An 11,898-nucleotide genomic window follows, 5' to 3' on the forward strand; every position below is an offset into this window, starting at 1 on the left:
ATTGATTTGTTGATTTGAACTGATCTAATTCGGTCGTTGAGTTTTGGATATTAATTTGATTGTTCGGTTTGCGTAATGGTTGATTGATGTGATGAAATGAGATGCTGAAATTGATGGGAAGATGCTAAGGTATCTCTTTTATAAATCAACTCGTTGTCTATTCAATGTAGACTATATGATGATTAATTACAAATACTAAAATATCTGTCTTGTGCTCAGTTCGCTATAATGCTTTTTCTAGACTTTTGATGCATTTCATTGCTTTTTTGCCCCAACCTCCTCCGCATAGATCCATTCATCATTGACGTCTTCACACTAGAACAAAAGCTCAAACGAACAACGCACTGCCCCTCGAAATGTATAAAACCAAATGATAATTATGTAAAGGGTAAGGTATTTTGTCGAGACCGAAGAGGTAGGTGTAATCAGGCAATTAACCAGAACATAGCGAAGTGGTCATAGCTTTCTTTTTTCTTTTGTATGATTACAGGAACACCTTCGATTAGTGTACTGAAGACCCTAAAATGCATCTTACAGCGACTACTGTTACCCAGCGTAAAAAGGGGTGTCTTCGCTTTTTATTGTTTCTGTTTGAGCGTTGTTTTAACAAGATGTCTCGGATGAAATTCAGGTTACACCAGGTATGTGAGGGAAAATACCCTTCCAAGTATGAACGAGAATTTTAATGAGCAGTGATAGTAAGCAGGACAAAATAGAGGTGAGAAAAGATGACGTTTGGGGTTATCTCTTGATATCCGACGTATTTCCTTTTCACCGTAGAGTAGTCGTTTCGGAGTACAATAATACATGAATATCTGCACAAAAAGCGGGAAGACAAATTATGTCTAAGGTGGAAAAGCTATGCGGTAGTAAAAGGTGGAGGGCGGAAAAGACAGGGAGGAAGGAAGGAAAACGCAAACTGGTTCAGGGCAAGAATAGTCAATATGAAGGGTCTGTCAGGAATATGAAACAAATGCGGTCAAACACTGCATCAGCGGCTTGGGTCATTCCTTAGATGCTTTGTGTCCTGTGTCGAATGATAAATATCGGATTTGAATAATCAAGACAACTAAGGTTTTAGTATATAGTATACTCTGATGACAAAGACGACCTTATGGGTGTCAGCCGTAAAGTCTCGCTTTGGACACCGAGAGACTTCTTCTCTCGAGCAGGTCTGAGCGTCTGAAACTGGATCTGCGCTTTTATTACTTTTTGATGGTAACTGAGCTTTGATCAGCCTTTCTTGTGTACATTTGAGGTACCATCAAATGACCATCCTTTGTCTTCCTTGACACGATTTATCTATAAAGCAAAACGATCTCGACCATCTTGCATTTCTAAAAATGTTATACAAGTATCCAAAACCAGGGAGGAAAACAAAAACTACAGCACCCGGGATTCCCAAGTGGTCCCCCACCTTGGTACTAACCGAGCGATAGGCAACTTAACTGCGCCGAGCAGACGAGAGGCGGTGTTTTATACCTTCTATGGCCGTAGATGAAAATCTTTGATGACAATAGCTGTATATACTGTTGTTCATTTTATTCTGGTTTCCAAAGGATGGGACGTGTGTATTTGATGGGACCTTTCCTTGAGGACTGTGCGTTCTGTTTGAGCAAATATCTCCGATCATATTATGTTATTTTATACATTTGGGTCATACCAAATTCGTTGATCAGCTTAGTGTTAGGGTACATCTTAGCGTGTGCCATCAGAATAATATCAAAATACATAAGGAGACGAGTAGACGAGTAGATCAATGTAATTGCACAGGTGCTTGCTTATCGACGCTTTATAGTAACACTGATCATATGCATTTGAACCCAATGAGAGTGAAACAGCTTGGTTATAAGGTATCACTAGATTACTATGACTAGCGTACAAGGAATTTGAAATACAAAAATTAATGGAAAAAGCAGAAATATGTTAGGATTTCATTATATTTACTAAATAGGAAAAGCCGTAAGATTGATAAACCTCCTCATACATGCCAAGGTTTCACCCAATGTTCTGTCATGAACACTTTTTACTCCACTTTTCGTTCCTTTACCACAAGACAAGCGGTGTTTGCTATTTAGAATTTTTCGTCTGTAGCAGCTTGAGTTTGAGGAGCAATTTGTTTTTCTTGTGTAGTTTGAAGTTGACCAGCTTGTCTTGCAGGATCTGCAAAGACTCTTGTAGGTTCATTCAAGTGACTGAAGAAGATTGGGAAGATTAAAGCACAAATGAAAGTTGCTGCGGCTAAAGCGACGTATGGCCAAATGAGATAAGGATCTTGTATAGCATTTGAACAAGCTAAACCAATTGCTGAAGCGATAGCTTGAGAGAATAAACAAATTGCATAAACTAAACCCTTCATTCTTGCTGGAGCTCTTGTGTAAGCTAATTCATAACCTGTAACCATGACGAAAATTTCACCTATAGCAGGTAAAACTTGTAGAGGAGTTAAAGCCCAAATTGAAATTGATGAAACTTGATCACAGACATCTGCAGTTGATGCGTAATATCCACATGGTGAAGTTTTATATACTTTCCATTGTAAAACTGCACCATAAATCATATTTATACAAGCTAACATGAAACCAATCGATAATCTTGTCATTGGTTTTAATGGATATCCAATTTTTTCAAAAAATGGATATAATCCATATGTTATGATTGGTGTAAAGAAAATAATTGTTAAAGGATTCAAATTATCGATAACATCGTTTGGTGCATTATCTAATGTTACTGCTGCTGACAAAGCATTTTCTTGTGCACCGATACCACCATCTGCCATGATGAAAATTGGTGTTAAAAAGAATACAGCACAAGCAGCTAACGATTGTCTCATTTCATCAACGAATAAATCATCCCATGTAACCTTTAATTTATCGATACCTGCTTGACCATATTCAGCTAAAACTGTTGTTGGTTTAGCTTGATTCCAGAATTTTTCTTGATTACCAAACATTCTTTTCCAACCACCATTTTTTAAACAAGTACCTAAAACTCTGAAAGCTTCTAAAGTTACTGAACCTTGTGGTGGAGCTTGATATAATCTTTTTGATAAAAAGAATAACACTAAAGGCATAAGCATATAAACTATACCAGGTAATAAGTATGCTAACCAATAACCAACAAATCTTGCTGAATATGATGAAGCGATAGCGAAAAATCCACCAATATTAATTGCAAAGTAGAAAATCAAAAGATATCTTTGTACTGTAGTTTGAGGATCGATAATGACTTTTTCACCTGAAGGTAATGTTTTTAAAGTTGGTCTTTTGACTGGAATTTGATCACACATTAATGTTGCTAAACAAGGTTTGATGAAACCTGAAGCGAATGATAAGATATATAATGATAATAAGAATGGACCAATTGCGTGACCACCTTGAATAATTGATGGAATAGCTGAAATAACTAATAAGACGTGTGCGATGATACCAATACCAGTTCCGACTACAATTGTCTTGAATCTACCCCATTTAGTATCAGCGATAATACCACCTGCAATAGGTAAAACATATGCTAAGAAGATGAAAGCGTTGTATACTGCTGAAGCTTTGACTGATCCTTTGCCTAATGCACCAGCTGTTTGATTTTCACCTGCTGCCCCAGGTGCGACGGCACCAGCACCGTTACCACCCTTAGGTAAAGGTCTGTTGACAAAGTTTTTCACTACACCGGAACAACCGAGGTAAGATGCCTAATGAGCAATATGAATTAGCTCAAGTCAAACGAGCTTTATATTGTTGATTGAAGTGCTCACTCTTTCTGCTAATTCGACCAAACATAAAGCCAAACTAATCCATTTCATTTTAGCTGGAACTCTGAGAAGGTGTAAGACGAGATCAGTTATGCCATCAATCGATCCATATAGCTCCACTGAGAAACTGAACTCACTTTCTGAGGGTAGCAAATTCTTCATCTGTTGGTTCATCAGCTTCATTGATATAATCAAGAGCACCGGTGGCTGCAACGGCCATTTCAGGTTCAAGAACAGTTTTGTCTCCTTTCAAATCTGTTGGCGATACTGTAGTTCCTGGTAAACCGGTGGGAGGGATTGGGGCGGACTCCATATCTGATATAGTGGCGTGAGTAGCTAGAGAAAGTTGGTAGGAGTATTAGCGTTGTACTGAATTGAACAATTAGGTGATCGATTAGACTTACCCATCCTGAATAAACTATCTTTAACTTCTTAGTTGTATAAGTGGCGAAAGAAGTGTGATAATCTACTACTATACTTCAACAATTGAAAAACTATTTTAGTTGAACAGATTAAGATAAAGGTGGAAATGTTATTATAAATATCTTAGTATATATTGTTTTTTCTTTCAGCCATTAGTTTCATTCGATCGATTATTTATCTTGAGTCGAGTTGTATATTTTGCCGGAATGAACAATCGCTTACATGCGTGAGTAATCAATCGGAATTCAATTCGTTATCATCACGACATCCCATGCTATCTACGGTATCAATCTTTCTTTCTTTCTTTCTTTCTCTGAGTTTGTTCCGTAAATTACCTTACCTTAGCTTGAGATGCTCCACACGAGGTCACGAAAAATAGATACGGCACTTCTAAGTTATGTTTCTTTGACTCACACTACTAATACTTACGACCCGACAACTTCCGCATGGGTCTGATTCTTTCATCCAATAAAAATATTGGTAATATCACTGTACTAACTTAAAGTTTAAGTCAATCAGAGACTTACCCTAGTCTATCCGTTCATCGTTCCGTCTATCGCTTGGAAACATTTTGAAATGGTATCATGTTGGTGTATGAATCGAGTCAAAAGACAAGTCAGAGAAATCAGTATCTCTAGTGTAAGATGTAAGCGATAACAAAAAAGCGGTTTAAACCATGTTGAGCTGAAACGAAATTTGATGTAACCTCATGGTACCCAAAAAAATGAAAGTTTATCCTTTTAATCATCTTTATTCCCTTATTTTACCCATGCGAGTGTAGATAAACTCGGTGTTTATGCTGAATACTCACTGTTGATAGGTTTCGAAAGCCAAGCTTGGCGTTCTATTTTAGACTGGTATTGGATTAGGGTAGTATGATGAATAAGATTGTTGAAATGCTTGAAGGTGTGTGTGTTAAAAACCGCATGGTGCACTTTTTCTGATAAACCAAAAAGTGCACATAAAATACATAATATATCCGGCCGGTTTTACCAATGATCGTCCCGATTTCTACGGAATGAAAAATGAGAAATCCGCTATACATTCACTCAGTAGGGGTGCTAATTCTAACACTCTACTCTAGCTTCAATAATTTATATTGTTACTTGTATCATTTGATGCAGGCATCTCATTCTGTAAATTTGACTTGTGTTCATGCCTTACCCACAAGTGGTTGCTGCTAAATCTACTCCATCCAATTCAGAACATGGTCCGGAGATAGTCTCATCAGCCATCATCCGGCGGCGGTTATTTCAGCTGGAAACTGCTCAGGGATATCAAAACAAAGTGAACGCATGGTTACTTCTTTTATCGCACGCGATCACTTTTCGCTGGAACGACCGTATGGAGCATTTCGGAGATTGCTCGGTGATAGCAAGCTGATGTAGACATAGCTGCCAATCAATTGACTATGTGAGACTCCTTATACAGTACATGTTATGAAAAGAGGAGATATCTTTCTCTGCATATTAATTTAGCTTGCGGATTCTCGTTATATCTATTGCATCATCATATGTTTATAAAGGCTAAAAGTATATGGATGAGCTAGTCGAAGTGCCTTGTAGTGGCGTTTTTCTTTTTTTGGATTCACATGATAACAGAATGAAAAAATAAAAACACCAAGTACGTGGTGGGATATCATGCCTAATCACGCGATTGATGGTAGATAAGGTCATTTGACGTGATAAGCTAACTAAACGATCGGTGGAGTCAGGCTGAATGCCTGATATGCAATATGAATGCTGATGCATGAAGAGCAGCAAACAATCGAATCCGAATATCGTATCGGTAGGAATATTCGGAGATAGCTTTGATAAGCAAAGGAACGATATACAGTCAATCAACCAGATGGGGACCTGCAATTGTCATATCTCAAATCCCTCCTATTCCTAAAGTAGCTGTTCGTATCTGGGTAATTGAACGCCATCGTATGCATAGATCCCTGGCTCCTTGGATTTTGTATTCGCATAGTCGACATACTGTATGTGAGGGGTAAGTCAAATAACGTTAGAACAATCAATATTTGTATAGTGAATTGATGAGGTGCATTCTGTACATATGCTCCAATGAAAGTGTTTTTTATTATCAAACGAATGCATAAAATATTAATGTGTTTATGAACAACCTAAATATATATAAGATATATGTATAACACCTAAGATCGACCTTGGGACACAGATGCCCTAAAAGAATATGGACTATATGCAAAAACACTATGTTGTGTTTTTGTTACAAATTTTTTTGATTCATTATCGTTACTTAATCCTTTTCTCGCTTCCCGATACATTTCACTATTAAACATATTGTTGAAAAGCTTGTTTTACATGATAGCACCCCAAATCTTTCCAGCAATGGTTGTTGGTTTTGGTTCTTCGTAAGATTCAGCTTCGATAACATCTAAACCAGATACGAAATCCATTTCAGTTGTTCTAATGAATCTGGTTTTAGCGATGAGTTTGTAACCGATCCATAAAGTAGGGAATAACCAAACTGGTAGATAGTTTGTAATGAAATCTGCACTTGACCATTTGCCTTTCAAGAATACTGACCAACCAGAGAAGAACAAGATGATTGTAATCATTGTGATAGCGTACTTGGCAGCGAAAGCACCTTTGTTCAATACTGAAGAGTAAGGTAAAGATGATTTTGAAATACCTTGATCTCTAAGACCTTTTTCGAATCTAATGTAAATGAAGCAAATACCCCACCATGACATTAAACCTGCAGCAGCAGTTAAATTGGCAAAGTAACCAAAGACTTGACCAGCGGTAGATTGTAAAGACATGTAGGCTAAAGCACCGAATAATGAACAGAAGCCAATGGCGACGTAAGGAATACCACCTCTGGTTGTTCTAGCGAAAACTTTTGGTGCTTGTCTAGTTAAAGCTAACCCGTAGATGGCTCTTGATGAGGTGAAAAGATCTGAAGAAGCGGCTGACCAAGCTGAAGTCAAAAGACAAGCATTGATAATACTTGGTAAAGCTGGGATACCGGCTCTTCTAATGGCAATAACGAATGGTGAAGCGAGAGCATTACCGGCGTTGAGGGCTAAACCTTTATCATTTGAAGGAACAATTAAACCAATGATGAAAGTACCACCGAGGTAGAAGACTAAGATTCTAACGTATACTCTCTTGATAGCTCTTGGTAAATTTCTTCTTGGGTTTTTGGCTTCACCGGCAGCGATGGCAACGATTTCGGTACCAATATAAGAGAAAGCGGCTTGAGTGAGGACAGCCCAGAAACCAAGGAATTTACCGAGTGAACCTTTGATACCAGCATATTCGACGAATGCTCCTGGGTTTCTCCAGTATTCGAAACCAGTTTTTTTGTGATCTGGACCACCACCAGCAGTGATAATAATACCAAGAATGATTAAGCCAACAATGGTGAGGACTTTGATAGATGCGAACCAGAATTCACATTCACCATAGACACCAGCACCGAAAAAGTTGATAACAACCACAACGATAAGACAAAGAGAGATCCAAAGTGCATTATTGATAGTGTGGTTCCATAAATTGATTAAAACAGCGGCGGCGGAAAGTTCGGCAGGAAGAATGATAGTCCAATTGTACTGTTGTTGGTACCCAAATTAGCGATGCGATCACTTCACTGAGGCTACTAACCGAGACTTACCCAATAATTCCAACCCATTGTGAAAGAAAGTGCAGGGTCTACAAACCGCGCAGCGAGTGCGATGTGACCACCAGGAATAGGAAGGAAAGAAATCATTTCACCAAGGGAAACCTAATATGATAGATAACAAATATCAGTAAGCCGCGTAATAGAGTTGAAGAGCCATGAATGGCGTTGAGGGAGGGAGAGCTTACCATAACTGAGTAACAAATACTACCCATCAAGGCATAACCCAAAAACAAACCGAGAGGACCACCATGAGATAAAGCAGAACCTGTACCTAAGAACAGACCCGTACCAATGACACCACCAATGGAAATCATGGCAAGATGTCTAGATTTAAGCGATCGCTTAAGACCATCATGATGAACAATCTGTTCTTCTTCGAAAGTATGATGTGTATGAGGATCTATTTGATCAGCGCCACCGACTTGTTGACTGTAAACGTCGGCGCCCTTCTTCTCTTCGTATTCGTGATCGAGGGACATGTTGATTAAAGATTAAGGAGGTAAGGAGGAATGTAGGAGAAGTATTGAATTGGGGAAAAGAAGAAATGGGTAAAATCGATTGTGGTGAACTTATATATATATACGTTTCTATCTGAATGGGATAATGGTAAGAGAGGGGGGGACTGATTGTGAGTTGCGATGGGATAAGATATGGGGTATCTAGAGTGATGGAGCCAGAAAAGTGAGATAAGCTCTAAACGAGGTTTTGGTGATAAGAATACATCTAGCCCCGCACAGGGTTCTCAAAGAGAAAAGACAACGGAATAAGGGTTTACAAGAGAGGTAGGTAATAACCAAATAAAGAAAGATTACGATGATCACCTCGCTTAAGAGACAGAAACGTAATTTGGATGGAAAGGTACCGTGTCAGATCATGCTCAAACCCTGAAGATGGGATCGAAAGGGAAGCTATACTTGGAATAGTAATTTTCTTGGTTTTTTCTTGCAGTTTTCAACTGATAGATCAAAAGGGCTGTCATGTTTTGTATGTGAGGTGGCAACGCGTGATACCATGAGGTACGTATATATCATGAAATATACAAATTATATCTACATTAGCTAGCGCTTGAATTAAAATTCTACAACAAGAAGCATATTCCGCAAGTACACACATCCCAATTGTCTTCCTTCCTCCATACCCCTTTTGTGTGCATTTGTGTATTTGTGTACTCCTGCGACATCTTTGGGATGGCATATGGAACCAGTGAATCTTTTGATCATTAAGCGAGTGATCGTTATCGGACAACTAATAACCGGGAACAGAAGATATTCAGGTTTTAACTTTATCGATATCATTCATTTTTACTACTCACCAATGAAACGGCTTATGAGGTGAATAGCAGGCATGTCTCTAACGACATAACATTTCGTTTTTGTACGATAATGAGACAAAAGGAAAAAACTACGAAAAGCGGCAAAGCCGTTGATGGAGCAGATAAACAGAGGAGAAACATAAACTGATTGTGCAGTGAATCGATTGACCGATTGACTATGATTGATCGCGTTGAGAAAGACAGCAAAAGGGGAGGAGGGATCTGGGAGGAGGGGGCGGGGGAAATCCAGTTGATATGATTGGTTTTTACTTTTTACCAAATGCCGGCAAATGCGGATGATGTTTCTTCTTTTGTATGAAAACAGACGAAAAACCTCTCAGATCCCGCTTACTTTGGATACTGGATATACGGTAGGAATAAGATTTTAATGGTGTTTGGGATACATATTATTTTAGACAAAAAAAGGTAACGAGAAGTATGTTAATTGGTTGCCGACGGATTTTACCACATGCTTGCTTTTATTTTTAATCCATTTGCTTGGCTTAAACGTTGACATGATAAGGTAATGGACAAAAAAAGAGATTATTGAACTTGAACTTGAGTGCCTTAAGCTCAGATTTTACCCTTTCCCCTTGAAAAGACTTTGACGATCACCGTTTTTGAAGGGTTTTCTACTTTTATCCCTTGTATAACCTGAACTAAAAGACCAGATCTCGCAGTATATCGTCTTGTAATTGGTTAAAACTACCTATTACCTCGTCCGGTAACAAACCGATTCAAGGGTTTAAAGATGAGGGAATTCCAGAGAAGACCCAACAAACGGCATTTCATCACCTCCACGGGGAAGATATTTTTTCCTCCATATAAGCTAAGCGAGCTTATAAAGATTACTGTATTACACAAGAGGCTTTTATGTGTTTTACGTGATTTTTACTTTCTTAACAAAACATGATTTTACATACCTCAGTGGTATCAACAAAGACCGAAGAAAGCATCGCTACTGCCTACGCAGAAATTGTACCTTTGACCCAGAAAATTGGAATCGCAATTCATAGTAGTATGTAATCTGTCAAATCACATTGGTTCACAATACGATTTTCAAGCGCTTCTCTTCGACTTTCTTTGAGAGATTCCTTCAATTGTTGATTACTTTGCTTAGCAACATATGTTTCAGAAAAGATCGGCAAAATCCAATAAGGACAGAATAATTCTATGACAAATTTCGGCTATAATATCAGTTTAGAAAGATATGATGTGATATGTATAACTAAGGTAAACCAATCACATAAGAAACGATAAACCTGTTATATCTTGAAAAGACGGCTTTACCGAAAACAATCTGAAGGTACGATCACAATAATTTATTTCCGACATCACCTTAGATGGTTACCTTATCCCCGCTTTACCAGTTTATCTTAAGTGTTACACCCCCTTCTTTTCAATATCTCTAAGCGAGGTCAAAAGATGAATCGTTGCTCATCAAGGCGCGATATCAGGTGAGCTAAGGAAATCTCATCCTTCGACACTTGTGTTGCCCCGATCACTCTCCACATTCCTTGTTCTTCTCACGATCCTTAGATGTGGGTTATCAAGATCTCTTCGCTTGGAGATAATGAATCAACTTAGATAGCGGTATTGCCGTCTCTTTGCTATCTAAGATTGTGGTATCTAGGGTTCCCCTTGATGTTCTAGAAGTAAGACTGGTTCCTCGCTGACCTCATCTTTCACAGAGATCTCTGAAGAAGCTAAACTGGTATGACGTGTATCTCTGACAGGATTTTGATGTTTATGTGCTCAATGTCGATGGAAAGGTAGTTCGGGGTCGATCACTTTTGTATCCCTAATCTCAATTCTCATTAACATGTTTGAGACCATCAATCAATAACACCATTGCGAAGTACTATACCGTCAAAATAGAAGGCTTCGTCTATATACTTACATGCTGTAAACTTGAATTCGATTCCCCGTCTATACAGAGGTCAAAGTGGTCAGGCTCAGCGTGATTCACCATCGTCCTGCATGATCGTCATCAATCGGATAATGAGGGAAGGTCAACTCAGAATAAGAGAATGGCAGCTCGTCTCAGTCACGGAACTGTATTTCTAATGATTTGGTATTTGACGACGGTTCAACCAAATTTAGCTCTTTCATGGTAGAATTGCGGATACATGATCAGCTACCTAGATTCAGGTTGAGATCATCGATGCAGATTCTATGAAAGGGGCTCAATCACTCAGTGATCGCAATAGAATATATGTTATCTGCGATGAAGGAGGAGCACTGGAAGAATAGATATGTGTACGAGACTACTCTCTGAATACAGGTAACAATTGCACTGATCTATTTCCAGGTGTAATCTCTTGGTTTGTAAGCCCGATCAGACTACACGTTGTCGTGAGACATTCATCACTACTGATCGTTGTCTCGTTCTACGTTTCGTAGCAGAGAAAAAAAAGGCTACGGTACACCTCCTAACCCACCTAGATGGTATCTGTACTTCATCCAAAGTCTATTGCCAGTGCCAAGCTTACAGTAAGCTACTCTCTGTTTTAACCCCTTCCGTGTATATGTGACTACAGTAATAATCTCTATTCCACTTCGTTCAGCTCTGATATAATCGGCCCGTCTATCAGGACCTTCCCGGTCCGCTACCCATTAGTGAGTTTATAGCTGAGTGAAAGGTCAACTTTGTTGAACTTCCCAATATGGGTTTGTGCTGTACCTCTTCACGCCATACAATTTGTACCTGATATTATTATTCATACAAGCTGAGATATCAAACTAGAGTACCCTTTACACACCT

At 38.7% G+C, this 11,898-nt stretch overlaps 2 protein-coding genes and 1 non-coding gene across 3 annotated transcripts; all 3 read right to left on the reverse strand.

Annotated features, from left to right (window-relative positions):
* Positions 1 to 1,381: 1,381 nt before the first annotated feature.
* Positions 1,382 to 1,496, reverse strand: L201_003743. Its single transcript, XR_010725552.1, has one exon. It is a non-coding gene; the product is annotated as a 5S ribosomal RNA (ribosomal RNA).
* Positions 1,497 to 2,074: 578 nt separating this feature from the next.
* L201_003744 (uncharacterized protein) lies at positions 2,075 to 4,064 on the reverse strand (the record flags this gene model as incomplete). The annotated part of the gene is made up of 3 exons (XM_066219496.1): positions 2,075 to 3,691; positions 3,755 to 3,815; positions 3,889 to 4,064. The coding sequence occupies 3 exons, from the start codon at positions 4,062 to 4,064 to the stop codon at positions 2,075 to 2,077; spliced, it is 1,854 nt and encodes a 617-aa protein (XP_066075593.1).
* A 2,430-nt stretch (positions 4,065 to 6,494) lies between these two features.
* On the reverse strand, positions 6,495 to 8,301 carry L201_003745 (uncharacterized protein; the record flags this gene model as incomplete). Its single annotated transcript, XM_066219497.1, has 3 exons — positions 6,495 to 7,751; positions 7,814 to 7,924; positions 8,008 to 8,301. 3 exons carry the CDS (start codon positions 8,299 to 8,301, stop codon positions 6,495 to 6,497), a joined length of 1,662 nt encoding a protein of 553 aa, XP_066075594.1.
* Between the last annotated feature and the right edge of the window lie 3,597 nt (positions 8,302 to 11,898).

Source organism: Kwoniella dendrophila, chromosome 4, assembly GCF_036810415.1.
Source record: "Kwoniella dendrophila CBS 6074 chromosome 4, complete sequence".
Lineage (NCBI taxonomy): Eukaryota > Fungi > Basidiomycota > Tremellomycetes > Tremellales > Cryptococcaceae > Kwoniella > Kwoniella dendrophila.